The sequence below is a fragment of the Malus domestica genome, chromosome 13 (genome assembly GCF_042453785.1).
Source record: "Malus domestica chromosome 13, GDT2T_hap1".
Taxonomy (NCBI): Eukaryota; Viridiplantae; Streptophyta; class Magnoliopsida; order Rosales; family Rosaceae; genus Malus; species Malus domestica.
The window spans coordinates 20,136,854-20,161,790 of NC_091673.1; the positions used below are offsets into that span (position 1 = coordinate 20,136,854).

The 24,937-nt window shown below is 38.9% G+C and overlaps 1 protein-coding gene across 1 annotated transcript; it reads right to left on the reverse strand.

Annotated features, from left to right (window-relative positions):
- Positions 1-5,670: 5,670 nt before the first annotated feature.
- Positions 5,671-18,205, reverse strand: LOC103453475 (serine/threonine-protein phosphatase PP1-like; the record flags this gene model as incomplete). The annotated part of the gene is made up of 7 exons (XM_070811342.1): positions 5,671-5,847; positions 5,959-6,048; positions 6,151-6,166; positions 6,590-6,654; positions 6,726-6,787; positions 12,299-12,458; positions 17,849-18,205. Coding segments are annotated over 7 exons (927 nt in total), but the record flags the coding sequence as incomplete, so codon positions are not given.
- Between the last annotated feature and the right edge of the window lie 6,732 nt (positions 18,206-24,937).

Here is a 24,937-nt window from a genome sequence, read left to right on the forward strand (position 1 = left end):
GAGTGTGATTATTGTTGCGCATGAGAACCCCTTTACCAATGGAGCCCTTCAGATATCAAAGCACACGATGAACAATCTTCATGTGATCCATGCTTGGAGCATGCATAAACTGGCTAACAAGACTCATGGTATATGTTATATCAGGGTGAGTGATAGTTAGATAAATGAGTTTGCCGACCAATCTCTGATAGTACTCTATATTGGGAATGAGATCACCGTGAGATTGCAGCTTCAAGTCACTATTTAAAGGTGTGCGAGCAGGTTTACAATCTGTCATGTTGGCCTCACGAAGAAGATCAATAACATACTTGCGCTGATTTAGAAAACAACCCTTGTGAGAGTGTCTCATCTCGATCCCTAGAAAATATTTAAGAATGTCGAGATCTTTGATAGCAAACTTGTGATTGAGATATTGTTTAAGAGCACTAATCTCTGACATATTAGCACCTGTCACAATGAGATCATCAACGTAAATAAGCACCATAAGTTTACTCGGTGTGCTTGCACGCACAAATAAGGAAGAATCAGCATTGCTCCGATAGAAACCAACTCTTTCTAAAACATGACTGAGCTTGGCATACCATGCACGTGGACTTTGCTTAAGACTATAAATGGATTTATGAAGTTTGCACACCATTTCTGGATTGTTTGATTTAGGATGACCTGGAGGCAGTTTCATGAAAACTTCTTCTTCAAGCTCACCATACAGAAAAGCATTTTTAACATCCATTTGAAAAAAAGGCCATGCATTGTTAATGGCAACAGATAACAACACCCTCACAATGTTTATCTTTGCCACATCAGCAAATGTCTCCTTGTAATCCACTCCATAGGTTTGAGTAAATCCTTGAGCAACCAAACGAGACTTGTTCCTTTCAATCGTGCCATCTGAATGGAACTTGGTCTTGTATACCCAACGACTTCCCACAGCTTTCTTTCCTTTGGGAAGTTTCACTATAGTCCAGGTATTGTTTTCATGAAGAGCTTGAAACTCTTCTGCCATAGCAGCTCTCCACTCACTGTGTAGATTAGCTTCTTGAAAGCTTTATGGTTCATAGGTTTCAGTAATTACACTGAGGAATGCAGCAAAGAAGGATGAAACTTTGCTGTAATTAATAGCAGAAGTCAAGGGATACCTGGCATTGTAAGTTACATAATCATGTAACTTAGATGGAAGTTTCCTCTCTCGGAGAGGATTTCGACGAACTGTGGGAGATTGAGTTGCTGGCAATTGAGCAGTTTCTTGGTTGGAAGGACTACTTGAGGGTTCTGATGAGATAGGTTCTTTAGGGACCACAGGTAGAGAATTATGCAGGTTGCGAGAATCAACCTCATTCAATACCTGGTCCCTTGAAATATTTGTTGTATCCTCTTCACTTGGATATGTATTGGGAACAAATCAAGCAAATTCTCCCTCTCTCTAGAATAGTTCAGAGGTTGAGTGAAGTAAGGCATGGTTTCTTCAAATTTCACATCTCTTGAAACAACTATTTTCCTAGTTGTTGGATTGTAGCATTTGTAACCCTTTAAAGTGGATGAATAGCCTTGGAAAACACATTTGGTAGCCCTTGGATCTAGTTTGTCACGATTTGGTGCTTGTATGTGAACAAAGCATGTACAACCAAAAACTCTCAAATGGGATAGATTGATCTGTCTATCTTTCAAGACCTCATAAGGTGATTTAAAGTTCAATATCTTACTAGGCAATCTATTGATGAGATATGCAGTAGTAAGAACACCTTGTGACCAAAATTTTTTAGGCACATTCGAGTGAAACATAAGAGCTCTAATTCTTTCAAGTAGATCTCTATTCTTCCTTTCTGCTACCTCATTTTGTTGAGGTGTTCCAACATAACTAGTTTGATGTAATATACCATGTGTGCTTAGATAGTGAGACATGTTACGGGACATATATTCGGAGCCATTATCTGATTGTAAGATATGAATGTTTGAAGAAAATTGTGTGTTTACAAGTCTATGAAAATCTTGAAAAACTTTCAGCACTTCACTTTTAAATTTCAAAAGATACAACCAAGTGATCCTTGTGAAATCATCCACAAAAGTTACAAAATATTTGTATCCATCAAAGGACTCTAGGACTGGTCCCCAAACATCGGAATGCACGATTTCAAAAGGATTACTAGCCCTAGACAAGGAGGAAGTGAAAGGTAATCTAGTGGACTTAGAGAAGTGACAAACATCACAGGAACTTGTAACTTTGCATAGGTTTGGAAACAAAAATGATAGAACGTTATCAGAAGGATGTGCAAGTCGTTGGTGCCAAAGTTGTTGTTCTTGAACCAGGCTTGAAGTGACTTGGAAAACCTTAGGAATTTGGACATGCTTGGAAAGGTAGTAGAGGCCATTTAAGAAAAAACCTTCACCAATCATCTTCTTGGTGGTGATATCCTGAAAACCATAGTTTTTAGGGAGAAAATAGCAAGACAATTTAATGAGTTTGTGATTTTTCCAACAGATAAGAGTTGAAAAGGGAATGAGGGAACATAAAGAGCCTCAGACTCGACATCACTAGAAATCAAATGTGTTTTCCTTCTCCCTACAACCATAACACCCTTGCCATTAGCAACTGACACTTGAGATGGACATGAGAGTTTTTCAAAATTATGCAGATTTGTGGACTTGTTAGTCATATGATCAGTAGCTCCTGAATCTATAATCCAATAATCATGCACATTACCTACTTTGAGAGTAGTTGAGAAGGATTGTAAGATACCTGGAATATCTTGTTGCACCTTCATTTTCAGCCAAAAAACCAGTAAACTACCCGAGTAGAGCAGCTTGTTTGTTGTCACCTTGACTAGTTGATCCTTCATTGTCTCCATGACCTTGTTTCTTATGGAGGAAGGCAAAAAATTCATTGATCAGGGTGGCTGGATTGGAGGTGAACTTCTGTGCTCCCTCGGAATGAGTGGTGATGGTATGATTTGCCTTGTAGGATGAGTTGTGTGAACCCTTAGGGAAACCCTTGTAGTTGTCCCTAGAAAACTTGGGCTTTAGTTCAGGATGGAGAATCCAGCAATGATCTTGTGTATGTCCACCAGTATCACAGTAGCTACATTTCACAATAGGTTTCTTTCCTTTGAAACCACTCTCTTCACTAGTTTTGTGGTTAGAGATATGCCCTAGCTTCTGGTATATTTGCCTTTAATTCCACAATCATGATTTTTCTGCGAGTTTCTTCCCTTTGAATCGTGGCACACACACTTGAGAAGGAGGGAAGATCAGGATTCATAAGGACATGACTCCTAAGATCTTCGTATTTAGGACTTAAACTCGCAAGAAGTTGAAATATTTTGTCTTTATCAGCTCTCTTGGTCAGCATGGCAGCGTCAATGATGTGTGGCCGATAGACATTTAACTCGTTCCACATGGTGGTTAACTTCCCAAGGTGTTGCACAAATGAGTTTCCTTCCTGTTATAGACCAACAATATCCTTTTTTAACTGGAACACTCGAGCTGCATTATTCTGATTCCCATACATTTCTTTGAGATTTTTCCAAAGGATGCAGGAGGATTCAGCATAGCTGAAAATTTATGTAATCTTTCGATCCATAAAATTGAGTAGCCATGACATGAACAACTGGTCCTTGCACAACCAATCATTGTAATCTGATGAGGACACATCAGGCGCTGGAATAACACCATTAACATAACCCAGTTTCGATCGTCCTCCCAAGGCAAGAGTGATTGCTCTCTCCCAGGGAAGATAATTGAACTCATTTAGTAAGACAGAATTGAGACGTTGATTTGGGTTGACATCAACATCTAAAAGAAATGAAGATGGCGGAGCATGCGAGCTAACTTCTTCGCCATGCACTGAACTCTCTTCAGCCATGATAGAGAATCAGGAAAAACTCACAAATCTCTCAAGAAACTACTCAGAAGCAGGTCGATTAGGATCACTGCTCTTATTCCATATTGAAATTTGAAGGTGTATTTTTTATTATTATGAAGAAACAAAGTGCAAAGATAGCTCATATATATGAGTGTGAGAAGAAGAGAAAAACAAGGAACAAAAAACAATCTTCATTCCTTGATTTACACCTAATCACCTAACAACTAAAGCAAGGGTAGCAACTAGACTAACAACTAAAGCAAGGTCAGCAATCCCTTGAATTAGTGAGAATGACAGCCATACTCAAGTTGTTAGACAACACCCCATGCATACACCCATGCTACCTACTAGCTAGGGTAAGTGACAGATAACTAGACTAAATCTTTTTCCAATACTAATGCTCACAATGACGCACACCAAAACTATCTAGATGTCGATCAAGTAGCTTCTATGTTATCGCCTTAATTAGTGATTGAGTTCAGTACGTTTTTTGCAGCGTTAAATCTTAAACCTAAACCACCTTCTTCTTCCCAAATTCTATAATCTTGTAATTAACGATGCTTTTTTATTTTTGTTTCGATGATTCATGAAATCGTAGTTCCCTGGATTGAGCCAATGCCCCATTTTAATCACCTAATAATGTCATTAGTGATTCAATAGTAGGAACATTTACAAGTCCAGTGATGAACTTCTTTATCCAAAACAACTTGATTAGCATTGAAGCAGAATCATATTTTGTTTCTCAGATGGAGAGCGTTATGCACTTCTGCATATTGCTTGTCCAGCTCATAGCTCCTTCATTCAAAATGAAGACACATCCTTATGTGGACCTACGTTTTGTAGATTTCATATGGTCGTAATTAGTGTAGTCTTTCACAAACAATATTCCCGTAACATTTTTGTCCATACACCAACATCAATGTCTCTATACCGATTCAATAGTAATTCATGTGCTTAGTTTGCTAATTTTTGTTTTTGTATATTAGTGATTATGTAGTATGTAGTGTTTATGTTTTTCTTCCTCAACTCAAGATGAGAGCATAAATCACCACGCCTTTTAGTGGTGGGAAGTGTATTCTCTCAAACGTGGACAAGATATACATAATTAACGCTTTATTCTTATCTTTTTGTTTTAGTTTTCTTCATTTGCCTAAGTTGCACTGATTCTCCCTTCAGTTCTCTTAGAATTCTTTCACCCCTGTCCTTTATTTGGCTAAATGAGTCAAAATTTCTTCCAATTCTCATTTTTCGAATGAGAAGATGTAGGTTAACAACTGGACTAAAGTGAAAATATAACGAAACTATAAGGACAACAGTCTAACAAAAAACTACAGGAACAAGCGAAATTTCCGGTAACTACAAAGTCTATTAGTGCAATTTGGTCTTCTTTATTTTATTGTGAAGATTGCTATAACAAGAATTTAATCATGAAGGATTCGACAATGTGTGTTTTGTTCGAAAAAAAAAATTTCTCCAAAACTTTATCCGTTAAACAAGAAGAAGCTCATTAGTGTAAGGCTCCTTCGGTATTTTTTTTTCACAAAAAACAGCTTCACTTCTAAAGTAAGCAATAAAAATTTTTTTTGGTAAAAACAAAATATTCACCTTATTTTAAAAGCAAGGGTCTAGACAACAACTTTTAAAAGTAACATGTAAGTTGCATTTATAAAAGCAGAGTTGAGCCCTTGATGAATATTTTCAATTCTTTTAATACCCTTATTAGTTTTTAAAATGACATTTGTTTAATCTTATACACACATTTCATCCCTTGGAGAACAAAATGACAATCACTACCTACCCTACAAACACTAAACTTATACCACCACCGCCAGTACTGCCATCATTGTTGTTATCACCTCCACCATCGTTGTCGTTGCTGCCACAATCGTAACTGCCACCACCACCATTGCCACCACTATCATTACACTACTGCCCCTGCCATCGTTGCTGCCACCACTACCACCACCACCTAACCACAGCCACCACCATAGCTACCACAACCACAACCACAGGCTTCACTACCATTTCTACCACGACCCCTGCTACTATTGTTATCTTTGCACCAGAACCACCACATTCCACTATTGGCTCCACCACCATACCTGCACCTTTGTCGCTACCATCACCACTACCGCACCATCACCACTGCCTTCACCACCGTTGTCATTGTAGATTGACCACAACTCCCACGTCTATTTTTGTCATTATATACATTATATCACTTTACATTATAATTTACCAAATGTTTTTACACTCACTACTAGACAGTAGCTCATCTACCAAGACAAATTTACCACGGGCTTTATGCGCCTGTTATAAAAAGTGAACATGTATCACAGGCTTAGTTAGCACGTTGTGGATAATAATATTTTACAACGGATAAGTAGTGGCCCGTTATAATAAAACAATTTAATACCACATACTTAATCAACACGTTGTAAAAATATTAAACCACCATTGATCTTGATCGTGGTAATATAGTTTTTAACCACATTTAATGTTCGTGGTAAATAAAAAAAATTCAATGTTGTGAAATTACACGCATTATTTAAAAAAAAAAATTAGAAGGGATTGAAAAATTTCCCATATCTTTGAAATTTCACCGTACTCCCGCAATTCTCAAAATTTAAGTGAAATCCTTCATTTCCTAACTTCACCTCCCTCTCTCAAACTTCTCTCTCATTTTTTAATCTTCTTTCCACTCATCGCCTCTCTCCCTCCATGACTCCTCACCTCACCACGACCACCAATTTCTTCCCCTCCCGATGTCGCCCACTCAAAAACCTCTCACTCTTCTCCTGCAACAACATTAGCAACCCAACAAATCAACCCCATCACAACCTCCATGCGCTCTCCTTCTTAGCCTCACTGCAATAGCGGCGACCATCCCTTCCACTCCACCGTGTCGCTTCGAAAACTGAGGTGCTTCAACTGGAATAAACAATTTATAGTGGGAGTGAATGCAATAATGGTGCTACACTCTCTTCGCCGAAGTCGTCCACCTATGGTTCAATTGGCCATGACCAGGTCCTCAATTTTCTCAATTTCTCTAATTATTTTTAATTAATTTTTAAAATTATGAATAATCGTAGCGATAATTTGAAGTTGTTGTTAGTGATTCTTAATTTTCGAGTTGATAGTATTTCGATTTCTAAATCTGATATGTTTTCCTTTCATTCAAGTTCTTCTTGTATGGTTTGGAATCTCACTCTCTCTACCAACCAATTGTTTAATTTTGAAAATATGAATTTCTTTTGTTCAATCTCTTAATAGAAATTCAAAATCTAGGTTTTGGTTGTTTATCCTTTGAAAGTGCTATATATGCACAACCAATATAAGAAATTTGCCTCCTACGGTTACTAAAGATGAGATTGAGGAGGAGTTTAAAAACTTCAGTCAAATTATACATGATGAGAGCTGGCAAGGTGAGTTTGTCTCTAAAACTATGAACTGGATCAGAGCTAAAGTAGAAATTGGTGCATGCAGGAAATTGGAGTCTGCTACGCTTTTGTTGAATATGAAGACATTTTTGGCATTCACAATGCAATCAAGGTTTTATTTTTTTGTGATAAGTTGTTGATCAAGTTTTTTTCTTTCGTTTCAAAATGTTCATATGATTCAGGCAAATTTCCTGTTATTTGTTGAAAGTCCTGTCAGTTCTCATATGTAGTTATGCATCTATTGCGGATTCTTAAGGCATATTGCATTTGTCCTTGGGTATTCAATTGTTAGAGAGTTCCCATACTTGCACTATTGTCAACATTGATGAACTATTTGCCTTTGTATTTGCTTTGTTATAATTTTGGGGGTTTGTGCTTGTAATTTGTACTTCTATACTTAAATATGTGTGGGGTTTGGTGTTGTGGCATTTTTAAGGTAATTTGGTTGCAGATGAATGCTTGAATATTTCAATGCCAAGTGTTATTTGAATATTTTGTTGACTATGGTAAGTTATTAGACAATCTCTATGGGATTCGGTATCGAGAATTAAACATCATTCCATTCTTTTTCTGTTAATGTGGATTGATGGCCTGTTGTTTCTTCAGCCAATTACCTTTATTAGGAGGTTATGTTGTCTTTGGGGCATAATATTAGAATACAATATAGCTTTGATTGTAGTGTTTTCCTTTTTTGGGTGTATCCTGTGGATTGTTGGTCCATTGCTGTTGTAGATTGCTGGTCCATTATTTTTATAAAGCGATGATTTGTGCATGGCCTGAAAGTATGTATTTCCCTATTCCTTGTAGGCATCTCCAATTCATTTATCTGGAAGGCAAGTTTACATTGAGGAGCGGAGCCCAAATAATGCTGGAGTAGCAGTTCGAAGATGTAAGTGCTTAATTTCATTATCCTTATGATTAACATGATTGTAAGAGGATGTATCAGAGATGTTGGGTGAAGTCATGGAGATGGAACTTACAGTTGTTTTTATCCTAATGTTGGCAGCTGCTGCAAGGAAGTGGTGTTGCCTTCATAAATCTTAGAAATTTTTTGTGGTAGAGATAGAGAATATGCTTTTTCTCAATCAGTCTCGGAATCAATCTTGCATTGCAATCTTCTTTTTTCTAAGATGTCATTCAGATGTCAAGGTTTTCATGGAATCAAATCATTTACGTTCATGAGCTTAATGAGTCTATTGGCATAGCCAAGATTTATAGTGTTATATACCAAATTGTTAAGCATCTGTTTTCTTAGAAGTAATCGTTTGATCAACTTATTTTTCCTTATGTGTCTAGGTGAATTATTCAACCAGGAGGAAGGGGCAGTGGCAGTGGCGGTGATTAAATTACGAATCTTTTTCATACGATTCAAGGAAAAGTGAAGTATTTTCAAGGAAAAGTGAAGTATTTTAAGTGACAATTTGTTTGTAAATGGAGTATTTCATACTTGATAGATAGTTTCATATTTCTTAGGATAGCTCATTGATTTTAATTGTGAATTTTTTTATGTAATTATTATATTGTAGTAAATGTGGAATCTTGTATATAAATATTATATTATATTTATTAAATAAAAATAAATATCTTTTTTTTATTATTTCTTTTTAGTTTTGGAAATTCTTTTATAACGGACATTGATTGTGGTCATTTTGTAATCCACAACAGCTATAGTGCATGTGGTGTTAGATCCCAGTCTACCATGAGCACAATTCGTGGATGTATCACAACATAACCTCATCTATCATTTAGTGCTCAAAAGACCTTCCAAGGACACTCACTATTTCGTTCTTTGAGTAATTTTAATGTACTCATCTATCGACTGAGTCTTACAACTATTATTTTACATGAAAATCAAGACTCAAACAACCCACCCAAAAACACAAAAATGAGAGAAAATACTCACTCTTTTTCCAACTTTTTACCCATTGCTCTTTCATAGAGTGGGTTTTATAGTACTAGTCTCCACTGCATACAAGGGCATTGCATATGTTCCTGGGAAGATCTTCTGCACTCTCTAGCTGAAAGAAGTTTCGAATTTGTGTTTTTGTATTGAAAGAAATTTGAGGACTTAAAACAGGTAACCTGGCACGTTACGTCTTTCCGAACAAAGGGAGGTGCTTTTTTCAGAAATCTCCCATCGCAATACCTTACACCATTGCACCAAGAAACGACTGGAGGTAAAGAAAAATGCATATCATAACAATGGAAGACAAGTTTCATGTATAAAGCGAGAGTTAATAAAGCGCACATAATGTCAAAATCCAGTAAAATATGCAGCCTACAATATAACAAGGAAGAAGGAAAATTAAAGAGCATAAACTGAGGTACGCTCTAAACTCTTGGGTGCGGACTCTTAACCAAGTTCGGATACTTCGGAGAACATTTTTTAACCAATAAAATCCAACAACGAGAAGGTTTAACTCAGACAAAAATTTGATTGGAGCTCTCATTAGCTTTTCAAAAAACTGTTGAATTAGGGCATGGGACTCCAACAATAATAAAGCCTTATCCCACTAAGTGGGGACAACTGTATAAATCCTAGAATATATGGCTTGTTTATCCCAAGAAATTTTTAGTTGTGATGGAAACACGGATGGTACACCACGTGTTTTTATGTAAGTGGTGAAAATTTTTAATTCCTAAGTTATTAATCTTTTAACACACATAACCCACCATTTATATAGGGACATGTAGTGTACCACCTCGTATGACGGTCATGCTGAAAAATCTCTTGTTTATCCCATGTTTTCTATTGGATCCAAGTTTTTTATTAAAGTCTTTTTCAAAGTCTTCCTAGATCTTTCTCTACCCCTGTAACCTCTGTCTTTTATATATATAAAACTCCACAACTAACCAACTCAAATGCATTGTTCATATATTGTTTTGCAGTGCTTTTCTAGGCTCAAATCAGCACGGACGATAGTTGGAAATTTTTCTATATAATTCTCTACTTTTTCATCTGTTTCCAACAAATACAAAAATATAAAATGTTACGATGGTTATTTACTACAAAGTAGAGGTTCGTACATAGGGTGAGATGAATGGTACCTTGACTTTCAATGGAGTACCGGCTGACCTGCAGCTCTACTTGAAAAACAAATAAAATTAACTAAAAACAAAAACCTAATTAAGCCCACTTTCGTTGGCGAAACGATTGCACTGAGCATGTGCAACAAGCCTTTAAACCCCTAGGTGTCCCTAGTCGGAGGAGTTGTGTCTCCTGAGGGTTTACCAGTTATGCTACCCACAAACGCTTTACTAAAAAAAAAACAAAGGTGTTAAGGTTATCACTTTATTCTATTAATGACGATGTATATGTCTTGCTAAGAATTCTTCCTTTGCTAAAGGGTTGCCTAGAAGGTTTTTGCATCACATTCTTTTTACCATTCATTTTGCCATGTCTCAAGTACTTTGGTGGACAAACTGTCCATGTTTGGATGATGTGGAGAAATAGTGGAGACTACCCATGTGAGTTGTTGTGCCTAAGCTTTTCTTGAGAGGGTTAATTTGTTTCTACTCTTAAACACTTTCCAATTTCTTTCTTTAATTTTCATGATCTCATTAAAATTAATTTGCATTGGGTACAAAAGAACTTTAATATATGTTGGGTATTCTTGCCATTGGGTTAGACGGAACTATAGAAACGATGTTAGGCTATGCATGTTTTCCACCGCTAAAAGGCCTATTCCCTATCCTTTTGTGTGCTCCGCCAAAAACTTGTTGTTGATAATTGCAAGTGTACAATATCGTCCAAGTAATATAGTGATAAGTAGAGTGTCGTTCAAACAAGGATCGGATTAACCTAAATTTACTATTGAGATTGACTTCAAACTAAACTTAAATAAAAGATGGATTACGATGACAAATTCAAATATGCAAAGAACCCAAACGAAAGTGAAAATATCAATTGAACAAACACGAAGTAAAAGTGAATGAATTATGAAAAATTAATATATTGAAGCACTAGGACATCAGGTTCCTCGTTCTCAATCCCATCTAATCCCGTTATTCATATTAAACTCAAATTATTCCCATGTTGCTAGCAATTATCCCTTGATTCGTCAATATTTCCTTTCAGAATATACTAACTGTGTTTCTAACTATCTACCCATGCTATGTCTAGCCACAAAAGTAGATAATTGAAACCCTTTACGCTAAATGGATAATTTCACAATACTACACAAGTCATAACCAGTATGTCTACTCAATTATGTAATTCATGGTAATTGTTATGAGAAGCAATCTACTAAACTCAACCTGTCAGTCCCAATTTAGTTCTTCACACAAATAATGGCCAGTTATTTGATAACGATAAAGCACAATAACAATTACTCAACATGGAAACAACCGAGATCAATATGAAATAATAAGAATTAGATGTTCATGATAAGAGTACACCCTAATCCTAGCAAAAGGACTTAGTTCATGATTGAATTAAAATACACCACGCTAGAATTCGAAAACAAAGAAGGAAACAACTGAAATTCCATTCTCCACTCCACAGCAAAGCTAGAATTCTCCAATTGCTTCTTCTTTCTCTCGGCTTATGTATGTGTCTGCGCTGTGTTCTTTGTTTTTTTTTTTTTTGTCTCCCACTCCCTTGCGGCTGCTGGATTCCTCTTCTTTTAATCTGCCCTCCTTTTCCCTTAAAATCCCCCCTCCTCTTTTCCTTTCCCGCAACCTTCTTGATAAGGGGATTAAAAACCTTCCCCTCCTTGGAATAGTCCAACGCCAGTTTTTATGAAGCCCAAATTGGACTTAATTTGATAAAGCCCAAATTCCAGCACCACTCTCACATAGCATCAGTCTACTTCGTTATTCTTTCGTGCATTCCTTGTAATTCTTCTAAAAATCCAGTTTTCTCCGAAAAAATAACTTCTATAAAATTCACACAAAATACATCAAATCCAACTGTTTTATATCAAACCATGACTAAATTAATAGGTAAAAGAGATACAAAATATACCTATCATATCAACCTAACACTACTCCTAAAGCTAACTTGGCTTCTTATAAGGCTTAAATTTCTTGAAAAAGCGCTTGAGAGACTCATCGACACTCATCATTGCCCCATCATTGTCAAACTCACCACAGTAATTAGGTGCTGAAAATATTGTCACGAGTTTCTTATCCGCAAAGAACTCATATCCATCTTTGACAACCTGCAAATATAAATAATATCTAATAAGTGGAAGGAGTTCTTGGTTGTATGGTGATGAGCCAATCCCTTGTTAGGGATGTCGGTACTACAAGATAGAGAATGCACAAGGTAAAGTAGAAAATGGACGCCAAGAATTTATGTGGTTCGGCAATTTATGCCTACGTCCACCAAACAAGGAATCTTCACTATATGAAAAAGATGAATACAACAAGAGTAGTCTTACCAAGCCAAAGACAAGGCTTGATGGATACAAGAAAGTATAACACACACTTTCTATCACTCTAAACTTCACTCACACAATGTGTAGTGGAACACTCTCACTCTCACTCTTGGAGTGGAACTCTAGCTTTGGACTTGATCCTTTGCTACTCACTCTTGGTTCTCTATTGGTTACATCACACCCATATTTATAGGTGAGGGCTTGGCATTCTACTAGTTTCTAGTTCATTCTTCAAACCTCTTAGTATAGAAAAATCTAGACTAGCCACATACTTGTAGCTTCTAGATCTTTCCATTTGCAACCAAGGAAGCTAGTACTCTCTAGCTTCTTCCATCAACTTAATAACATGCTAGAATTGTCTAGCAAGCTCCAGCCTCATCTCTTGCTTACTAGAATAATCTAGAACATTGATCATGGGCTGGACCATATACCAACAATCTCCCCCTCCAGTCCATGAGGGAGGAATTCCGATCATGACTCCAAGTTACCTGGAGTTCATCCCAGCAGCCTTAATGCAGAATTCCAACTTTGATTTTGTGACTACCTTTGTCAACATGTCTGAAGAATTATTATCGGTATGAATCTTCTTCAGCTGTAGCAACTTGTTCTCGATAGCGTCTCTAATCCAGTGATAACGAATATCAATGTGCTTAGTGCGTGAATGATATGTAGTGTTCTTGCTCAAATCCAGAGCACTCTGACTATCACAATAAACGCCATAATCACTTTGCTTCAAACCCAACTCTTGGAGAAACCGCTTCAGCCACAACAACTCCTTGCATGCTTCTGTAGCGGCTATGTATTCAGCTTCGGTTGTGGACAAAGCAATGCACTTTTGTAACTTGGATTGCCAAGACACGGCTCCCCCTGCAAAAGTAAACAAGTACCCAGACGTAGATTTTCTACCATCCAGGTCACCTCCCATGTCAGCATCTGTAAATCCTTCCAAGATTGGTTTGGAACCGCCAAAGCACAAGCACATCTTAGAAGTCCCCTTCAAATATCTGAGAATCCACTTAACAGCTTCCCAGTGGTCCTTCCCTGGATTAGAGAGAAACCTGCTCACCACACCTACTGCATGAGCAATATCTGGCCGTGTGCACACCATTGCATACATGATACTTCCTACTGCTGAAGAGTAGGGAACAACTGCCATTTTCTCCTTTTCTTCATATGTTTTTGGACACGACTCTTTGCTCAACTTGATATGATTGGCTAAAGGTGAGCTTACCGGTTTGGCTGCTTTCATGTTGAACCTTTCAAGCACCCGTTCAACATACTTTTCTTGTGACAGCCACAACTTCTTGGATTTTCTGTCACGAATTATCTCCATGCCCAAAATCTGCTTGGCTGGCCCTAAGTCCTTCATGTCAAAGGACTTAGATAACTCTTCTTTGAGCTTTTTAATCATAGAAGCATCTTGTCCGACAATCAACATGTCATCAACATAAAGCAATAAGATGATGAATGTACCTCCAGAAAATTGTTTGATATAGACACAAGAGTCAGCATGAGTTCTCTTGTACCCATTACTCACCATGAATGAGTTGAACTTCTTATTCCACTGTCTCGGAGCCTGCTTAAGACCATATAAACTTTTCTTGAGCTTGCACACCAAAGTTTCTTTACCCTTGACTTCAAAGCCTTTGGGTTGCTCCATATATATCTTCTCTTCTAAGTTACCGTGGAGAAATGCAGTTTTAACGTCTAACTGCTCGAGCTCAAGATCCATGCTTGCTGCCATACCAAGGATAACTCGAATGGAAGTCATCTTCACCACCGGTGAGAAAATCTCATCAAAGTCAACTCCTTTCTTTTGACCAAAACCTTTGACAACCAAACGAGCCTTGTACCTTGTCATGTTGTCGTCTCTTTTCAATTTGAACACCCACTTGTTTTTCAATGCTTTCCTGCCCTTTGGAAGCTCCACCAGCTCATAGGTATTATTCTTTAATAAGGAATCCATCTCTGACTCCATTGCCTTCATCCATTTATCACTGTCGTTATGAGCTCTGGCCTCCTCATAAGTTTCAGGCTCTCCATAATTAGTCAACATGATATACTCTGATGAAGAATACTTGGTAGACGGTCTTCGACTTCTGCTGGATCTTCTGACCTGATCTTCATTCTCTTGCGGGGCTAGAGGCTCCCCCTGATTGGATTCTCCTTGAATCTGCTCTTCTTGACTAGGCTCCCCCTGATCAGCAATCTCATGGTCTGGCACATCTTGATCAGGCTCCTCTTGATCAGCATTATCTGATTCTGCAGGCACTTCATTGACAGTTGCTTCAGGGATGTCATCGTGACTTTCTTCATCTGAAGCTAATGGATCAACTCCTCTGACTGCACCATCTGGTTGTGCCTCTTTATCCGAATCCCCAATTGTTTGATCTTCATAAAAGACCACGTCTCTACTTCGGATAAACTTCTTCTGGTATGGGTCCCATAATCTGTAACCAAAATCTTCACCGCCATAACCAAGAAAGATGCACGGTGTAGCTTTGTAGTCTAACTTCGATCTCTGCTCTTTGAGCACATGCACAAAAGCTTTGCAACCAAACACCTTCAGATGAGAGTAAGACACATCATTACCAGTCCATACTCTCTCTGGAACATCAAGACCTAATGGTACTGATGGAGATCGGTTGATCAAATAGCAGGCTGTCCTTACAGCTTCACCCCAGAACTGCTTAGATAACTTTGCAGTCCTCAACATACACCTGACTTTCTCCATGATGGTTCGGTTCATTCTTTCAGCAACACCGTTATGTTGTGGAGTTCCAGGAACTGTCTTCTCATGACGTATGCCATGTTTTACACAATACTCTCTAAACTGGTGAGATGTGTACTCGCCGCCGTTGTCGCTACGAAGGCACTTGAGAGGTTTCCCAGTTTCCCTCTCCACCATGGCATGGAACTCCTGGAATGTCTGAAACACCTGGTCTTTGGATTTCAACAAATACACCCACACCCTTCGTGAAGCATCATCAATATAAGTAACAAAATATTTATTTCTTCCAAGTGACTCGACTTCCATGGGACCACACACATCTGAATAAACAAGATCTAACAAGTTTCCTTTCTTTGTAGATGGAACAGAAAAACTAACTCTTCTTTGTTTTCCGAATAAACAATGCTCACAAGAGTTTAACGACGTACCTTTGGCAAAGGGAATATGAGACTTCTTTGCCAAAACTTGTAGGCCTTTCTCGCTCATGTGGCCTAGCCTCTTATGCCACAAGTCTAGAGATGAGTCTTCCACAGCATTCAACTCACCTTTCAAAACCTTGGCATTTGACCGGTACAACGTACAACAAAGTCGTGCTCTTGCTACCACCATTAAGCCTTTAGTAAGCTTCAATTTTCCTTCGCCAATATGGTGATAATATCCTTGTCGATCAAGGGTACCGATGGATATCAGATTGAGACGTATATCAGGAATATGTCTCACATCTTTCAACATCAATTGGCAGCCGAGATTAGTTCTTAAGCAGATATCACCAATTCCAAGAATTTTGGAATAGCTTTCATTCCCCATCTTCACTATGCCAAAGTCACCTTCTTTGTATGTACTGAAGAACTCCCGTTTGGACGTAGCATGGAAGGAAGCTCCATTATCAAAGATCCATTCAATGTCTCTGTCAGAGTTGCCCATATGCAGACATTCACCAACAGACAATATTTCTGGTACATCACCACATATGACAGCGGTGGTATTGCCAGTATCATCTTTCTTCTGATTGTTTCCTTCCCTTTGCTCTCTCTTCCAAACTCGACAATTTTTCTTCATATGGCCTTCTTTGCCACAATGGTGGCATGCACCCCTGAACCTTGACTTGGATCGGCTAGGACTCCTGCCATGACCTCTAGGCCCTCTACTCGTGCTTCTTCCGCGGTTCTTTGTGACAAATACTTGGCTGCTATCTGTGCCAGAAGTCTTTCTCCTTGTTTCTTCATTGAGCATGCTATTTTTAACATTATCAAGAGTAAGAACACCATTAGAAGCAGAGTTACTTATACTCACCACAAAGGTCTCCCAACTGTCTGGCAAGGATCCAAGTAACAAGAGCGCTTGTAGCTCGTCCTCGATCGTCATTTTCATAGTAGCCAACTGGTTGATGATATTCTGGAAATTGTTCAAGTGTTCTGCTACACTTAAACCATCCTTGTACTTCACATTGATGAGCTCTTTGATCAAGAAGGCTTTCTTGGCTGGGGTCTTCTTCTCGAACAAGGACTCAAGCTTCGTCCAAAACTCGCGAGCATTGGTTTCATTAGACACATGGTGAAAAACACTATCGTCCACCCATTGTCTAATTGTGCCAATAGCCTTGCGATTCATCTTCTTCCACTCGGCATCGGACATGCTCTCTGGCTTAGCGGCATCTCCTTCAATTGGCTCATGCAGATCCTTGCAATAGAGAATGTCCTCCATCCTTGGCTTCCATGTTACCCAATTGGAGTTGGTGAGTTTGATCATAGTGCCACTTCCTTCCATCTCGCAGTACGAGCCAACCTGGCTCTGATACCACTTGTTAGGGATGTCGGTACTACAAGATAGAGAATGCACAAGGTAAAGTAGAAAATGGACGCCAAGAATTTATGTGGTTCGGCAATTTATGCCTACGTCCACCAAACAAGGAATCTTCACTATATGAAAAAGATGAATACAACAAGAGTAGTCTTACCAAGCCAAAGACAAGGCTTGATGGATACAAGAAAGTATAACACACACTTTCTATCACTCTAAACTTCACTCACACAATGTGTAGTGGAACACTCTCACTCTCACTCTTGGAGTGGAACTCTAGCTTTGGACTTGATCCTTTGCTACTCACTCTTGGTTCTCTATTGGTTACATCACACCCATATTTATAGGTGAGGGCTTGGCATTCTACTAGTTTCTAGTTCATTCTTCAAACCTCTTAGTATAGAAAAATCTAGACTAGCCACATACTTGTAGCTTCTAGATCTTTCCATTTGCAACCAAGGAAGCTAGTACTCTCTAGCTTCTTCCATCAACTTAATAACATGCTAGAATTGTCTAGCAAGCTCCAGCCTCATCTCTTGCTTACTAGAATAATCTAGAACATTGATCATGGGCTGGACCATATACCAACATCCCTATCATATGGTATTGGAAAATTCTGAAATGAAAAGATATTTCAGACCTGGTGAGCTCGACAAATCAAATCTAGATCGTGCTTCTGAAGAAACTCTGTTACCCTACCAGCACCGAAGGTAAAGGAAATTCCCCTATCATTTGGTCCCCAACCTTCAATGTCTTTGCTAGGATCGGACCACTGGAGATCACATAGCAAACCACTATCTGGGACATCAGTAGGTCGCTTTAAAGTGTTGATCTGATTTAAATTGTTTAACTCGGGTGATAGTCCACCATGCATGCAGAGTACTTTGTCTTCAAGGAGAGCTGCCACGGGAAGGCAGTTGAAACAATCTGTAAACTCTTTCCAAAGTCTGACATTGAATCTTTGTTTACACTCATCATAAAAGCCATATATTTGATGAAGTTTGTTTGTTTAGGTGTTTTGATGGATTGTTTTGGATGGGTTTCTTAGAATTAGAATTGTTGGAGTTTGAATGAAATTTCAACTCAAATGTGGGGTATTGTTGGAAATTTGAATAGTTTGAGTAGAAATTTCTTTGTCCCACATTGGCCATTCCCAAAAGATTTTCTCACTTTATAAGGCTTTGTCCTTTATAGAAAGTGATTGGAATAATAGGCCTGGAGACTAAAATTGGGCTCACCTTTGGGGTTGGGCTTTGGGGTGTACTAATTAATTGGTAATTAATATATAATTAATATATAATTAATATATATTTAATTGTCAAAAGATGGGCTCTAATAATTAAATTAATTAATTATTTTTAATTTCGAATTTAAATTAATTAATTAATTATTTTTACCAACAGACTCATCTTTTCAGATGAAGTTTGAAGTGTGAAAACGCAGAAACAAAAACACCCTTTTCAGCAGTTGTCTCCCAACAGATGCATCCATTCCTCATACCTGTTGCGAACAGGTATAATCACATTATATATACATCCATCTGCATGACATTTAGAATATAGAAAAACCATAAATCTTCTCCTGCAATCATAAACATCTTTTCTGAGAGAACCACATTAATATTCGCCATAAGTCAATTTTCCGGTGCTGGAATTTATGACTTAGATCGTTGAATCCTGGTGAAGCAGACGTCCGTAGAACTACAAGCACTGAGTAGGGACGAAATTTCTGTTTCAAGGACATTGCGGTACGCAAGCCTCGATCTTCAAGTTGTTTGTTTTTATAATTCGTATTCTAGTTTATATTTTGTTAATTCCTATTACATTTATTGTTTATTAGCATATATATTTAAATCACAGATTGTTGACTTATATCCAACAAGAATAGCAGAGAACTTGGAGTTGGTACTGACGGTTTCAAGGCTGTGCAAAATGCAGCAGCCATAATTTCATTAAGTAGATGAGTGATTGAAGGGTATGGTGCATTGCCATAACCCATACTCTTTTTTAGAGAGTGATTGACAAGAGACTTAAACAAGTATTTCTACCTTACTTCTCCAGATTTAATCCTACCCCTTCATTTGGGTTTAAGTGATTTAATCTGGAGTGTACACTTGTCACTCACGCACTCACACATACATTCAAATTGAAACTAACTGTTAGAGACTAAAACCATTCATTTCTTCTTTCTTCTTCGATTCAGACCGAATCCAAGCTTGGGAGTTCCTTGCTGCCTTTGATCCCTCGACTTCAGAAGCTGTTTAGCTTCCAACACTCCCTTCTAAACTGCTTCTGGGAGTCAATCCACTGGCCTTAAAGTGCTTGTTCTTCCTGCGAAAGACAACTCGATGCATATCAAGTCGTGGTCTTCTGAAGTATCTTGGGAAGTGACAGATTTTGGTTGACTAAGTACGAAGAAGAAGGCGTGTACATAGAGGATTCTTATCTCGAATCATTCGCACCATGTTCATGACAATTCACCGGTCTCGTTTGAGCTTCTTGGTGATCGCATCTGTAGTAGAGCTATGACTTGGAATGGCATCTTGTCAACTACTAGAGAAGCTGTCTTTATTGAGTTTTATTGGGAGTGGCTTGAAGATGTCTTGAGCCTATCCAAAGATGTGCCTACCAACGTGGGCCTTTATCACTTCATGTACACATCTTTGTTTAGTTATGATCGTCATCCTTTCATCCTTCGTGCGTTCTTTGAGCATTGGTGTTTAGCGACCAACATACTTCACATGGCTCAAGAGGAGATGTCGATTTTACTTTGGGATCTCCCCAAGATAAGAGGCTTGCCGATCCAAGGTAAGTTTTACGACAAGGTTGTTCCTAGAGTGGAGAAATTTTCTCATTGCAATAGTCGAGGATTGCCTGCGAGTTGCCACTATTTGTTTTGGGGATATCATAAGCTTTCCCAGGAGGCTCAGGGTAAGTCTGGCATGAAGATTTCTTCATGGATTGGTTTTGGTATTAAGATGCCATGAAGTACAAAAGCCTTCGAAGAAAAGTGGCCGCAATAAGACCACTAAGCCAAAATGAGACTCAGACCCGTCAGGTGCCATTGGTTCAGCTAGATGTCGTGCCCCTACTGAGTTGAAAGCGTTTGAGGATCTTAGCGTAGCATCAGAGCACGTGGAAGAATCTTACCTAGCTGCTTTCTTAGCTTGTTGGCTTTGTAAGTTTGTTTTCCTCAAAGACGACATCAACTTTATCCGTCCCGAAGTCTTCAAAGTGGATAGCAAGATGGTTGCAAGTGAATCTTTCAGCCTTGTTATTCCAGTTTTAGCCAATATTTATAATAGCTTAAGTGTTGTTTCAAACTCGATGAACATCGAAGATCGTGCTGTTGTACTTCCCTACCATTATGTGTACGGTTGGTTCGTTGAGTACTTGACACTCATTTTTCTTCGTCGACTTTAGACAAGTTAGGGCCTTTGATGACAAAGTACTCTAACGTGCTTTCTACAAAGAGCCTTGATGATTTGCAAGCGTAAGTGTTATTTATAAGCTGTGAAGGTTTGAGAATGGATCATTTGGCAAGGGTTGGCTTGGCGCGGTGAGGCCTCATAGATGATTCACACCTTCATTTCTCATACTTGTCTTATCTTACAAGTTTTCGCTCTGGGTATGTTTCTTTGTGGCAAGGAGACCAATGTATTGTTCAACCGTATAGTCTTCACTATTTCAGTAGGCAATTTGGCTTTGTCCAACATGTGCCAGGCAAGCTGAAGGAAGACACACAGTTGAAATCCTTGCAAGCCGTGTTTATGCATTGGGAGTCTTGTACCCGTGTATGCACAAATGCTTCTATCATCCTGCTAGCCAAGGATGAGTTCAAGAGTAATCTAGTGACCCGTGCCTACATAGGTTGATGGTCAAAGGTACACGATGAAGAAATGGGGACAACAAGTTGCACCAATTTTTCTCATTCACTCAATGATGCATCGAGAGAGGGTTATTCTGCGGTTCCTATGTAGCTGGCACCTTTTGATTGAATGAGTGAAGCTCATTTGCAAAATGGACCTACAACTTTAGCTCATCAACGCCCGTGCTTGTCTTCTTAACATTTGGATGCTTCTGAAGAGACTGGTGACGAAGTTGACTAGCACGAAGATAAACTTATTTTGCGGCAGCGTCAACAAGTTTTGAACAAGTGACCGCATGAAGGTACTCTGGATGACAGCGACATTAATTTTTGTCATAAGAAGAAGAAAATGTTTAGGCCTCCTCAGTTTGATGGCCATGTGTTACTTGAGAAAGATGTATGTATTTCCTTATTTCTTGTGATTTTTTTCTGCTTTCATTGGTTTAGCTTTTGGTTTAGCTTTCATTGCTTTCATTGATTTTTGTCATAAGAAGAAGAAAATGTTTAGGCCTCCTCAGTTTTATGTCTTGTTTAGGCTGGGCCCTCTTGTTCTTTTGACTTGGCAAACATGGGTGTTCATTCCTTTATGGAGATGCTATTTGAAGGCAATCTACCTACAAACAAGGAGATTGGGGATCCACCGGGTGCAGAGCTTGTTCCAAAATCTGCCAAGTTGCCTAAGTTTGCTGTGTGTAGGTGAAGGTATGCAAGAGCCCGTCATGCATCCAACACTTTTACCAGCTAGCTTCGAGATCTCTCTTAGAGGGTCAAATCTTAGTGGCACTGAGCAGCTTATCCATCGTATCAACCTTCACGTAGCTATGGATATCAAGAGCCATATTGAGAAGAGGATTTCAAAGTGCCCATTGAAGGACCTTGCGTTACTCAAAGAGGACTTATCGAAGCTTATTTCTACGATTAGCAACCTTAACGTTGATTCCTCACTCTTGAGAGTCAAGATTGCCGAGCTTATGGCTACCTCAACTGAGTATTCTTGTTTGCATGTTGTTTCCTCGAAGAAGTTGAATCCAGAGGTTAGAGTTCAGCAACTTGCGGTAATAGGCTTATCAATTGCCCAAGCTCAATCTTCATAGCAATTCACTTTGGAAGGTTATTAAGCCACAAAGACTTCTTTGGCTTCTGTCCAGGCGAGTTTAGAAGCGTTGGCGCATGAGTGAGAGCAGTTGGAAATCGAAGCATCACGACTTCAAGGTGTTCTCTCGAAGTAGGAAGCTACACTTTCTCAACATCAAAACGAGATTTCAAGCCTAGAGCAAGAGAAAGGCGTGGCTATGGAAGTGCCCACCTTGCCTCCCATAAATGTAGAGACTTTGAAGACTTTGGAAGGCTTGCTTGAAGATCATTGCCGTAGTTTTAGGGACATAACTTTTAAGTAGTATCTTCCATTTTTTTTACTTTAAGCCTTCTTTGTTTTTTGCTCTTTTTGTAATAAGGCTTTGTAGCCAAATTCTTCCTTTAAAGAAATAAAATGTTTACATTTTGAATTTGCTCTTTATTCTTCAAAGTGTTTGTGTTTTTGTTGATGATGTGACTGTACTTGAAGTTTTGAAGTTTCAAGTTGCCTACCTACCCTTAATTGAGGAGGGATCAAGTCATGAAGTAGTTCAAAGGAGTGATGGATTTTTTTTAAGGTTTTGGTGGTGATTTTGATGATGATTTTGATTTTCTTTTGTCGTACATAGTTTATGCTCTTATGGGCTAGGAGCGTTGGGTGTCAGCTTTTAAGCTTGTGCAAACAATGAGCATTAGGTGTCACCTTTTAAGCTTGTGCGAACAAGGAGCATTGTTGCTGTGTGCAGTTTAGGCTCGTGCAGGTAAGAAGCTTTGTGTGTCACCTTTTAAGCTCATGCAAACTAGGAGCGTTATACCATGTGCAGTGTAGGCTCATGTAGAGGAGGAACATTGCTTGTTTTGTTCAGGGGTAGTAATGCTTCAAGAATCTGCCATTTATGGGACCGATCTTTAAGCCATCTTCCGCCATGATTAAGTAGGCACAATTAGTGTAGACCTCTTGTATTGCGTAAGGTCCATCCCACTTTGATGTGAACTTGCTTTTTGAATTGTGAGTTGTGATGATAGGCCTTCGTAATTCCAAGACAAGATCTCCAATTTGAAAAGACCTTGGGTGAACCTTCTTGTTGAATGCCTTGGATAGCTGTGCTTTGTAGTATTCCAAGTGTTGTTAAGCTTCGAGCCTCTTTTCGTCGAGTGCTTCCAGCTCTTGAAGTCGTAACTTTGTGTTTTCCTCTTCAATCAAGCCTTCTTGTATAGTCATCCTTAGTGAGGGGATTTGACTTTCGAAAGGCAGGACAACTTCCTCGCCATATATGAGAGCATAAGGCGTATCATGGGTAGGAGTCCTATGTGTCGTCCTATATGCCTAAAGTGCTTTGTTTATTCTTTCGTGCCAGTCTCTCTTTGTTCGGCCGATTACCTTCTTTAGGAGGTTGCACATCGTTTTGTTGAATGATTTCGTAAGACCGTTGGCCAGAACATGTTACATAGAAGACTTACGCTTTGACTTGTATTTCTCGCAGAGCTCGTCCATTAGTTGATTAGAGAACTATTTTTTGTTGTCGATGATGATGTAGCAAGGAAAACCGTATATGTGGATGATATGCTCCTTGATGAAATGGACAAAAATTTCCTTCTTGACTTCCCTTAGGGGTACGACTTCAGGCACTTGGAGAAGTAGCCAGTTGCAGCTAGGATGTAGGCTTCTCTTGCAGATGATTTTGGTGTGATTAGTCCCACGACGTCTAATCCCCATGCATCTAATGACCATGAAGCAACCGTAGGGTGTAATGGCTCAGGCGGTTGATGTATGAAGTTGGCGTGGAATTGGCAGGCTTGGCACCTCTTGGCATATTCCAGGCAATCCTTCACCATGCTTGGCCAGTAGTAGCCCATTCTTTTGAGCTAGAAGTGTCGCTTTGGTCCAGATTGATACGCTCCACATACGCCTGAGTGTGCTTCTTCCATGGCTTGATTTGCTTCTTCCTTACCTAGGCATCTTAGAAGTAATCTTTCAAAAGAGCATCAGTAGAGTGTTCCTTTGTAGTAGAGAAAGTGAGGTGCTCATCAACGTATTTTAGAGCAATGTCTAGGATCATCCAGAAGCTTTCCATGCTCCAAGTAGTTGATCAGCAGCTGTCTCCATTCTTTAGTGTTTACTAAAAGTACTGAGATGACGTTTATGTCATCTAGTAACATTTCAATGACGAGTGGGATCACCCATCTTTGGCAAAATGGCACGTCTACAGCTTCATCGTCTCCTAGCGCTATACTCGAACTTTTGTAGCAATTGAGTTTCTAGCTGGAAATATGGGACGAGATCATCTTCTTTACTTCATATTAAGTTAATAGTTGATTGATTATGAGCCTGGAGTCGCCATACACTTCTAGTGTTGTGATTTCCATGTCGATCGCCATTTGGAGTCCAATAATCAATGATTGGTACTCAGCAACGTTGTTGGAACATAGTTTGCTTAGTCTGAAGGAATAGGGTAGCACTTGTGTTTGTGGTGACATGAACACAACTCCTGCCCCCGCTCCGTCTGCTTATGTGGATCCGTCGAAGAACATAGTCTATGTCAGGAAGATGTCAATGTAGAACACCTCCTCGTCAAGCAAGTCATTTGAGATTTTCCAATTAGCTGATATTGGATGATTGGCAAGGAAGTTTGCTAGCACGTGTCCCTTGACGGCTTTAGCTGAGATGTTAATGATCTTATACTGATTGAGAAGTAATGCCCATTTAGCTAGTCGCTCTATCAAAACTGGCTTAGACATGACATATTTGACTGGGTCGGCTTTAGCAACCAAGTGGATGGTGTAGGCA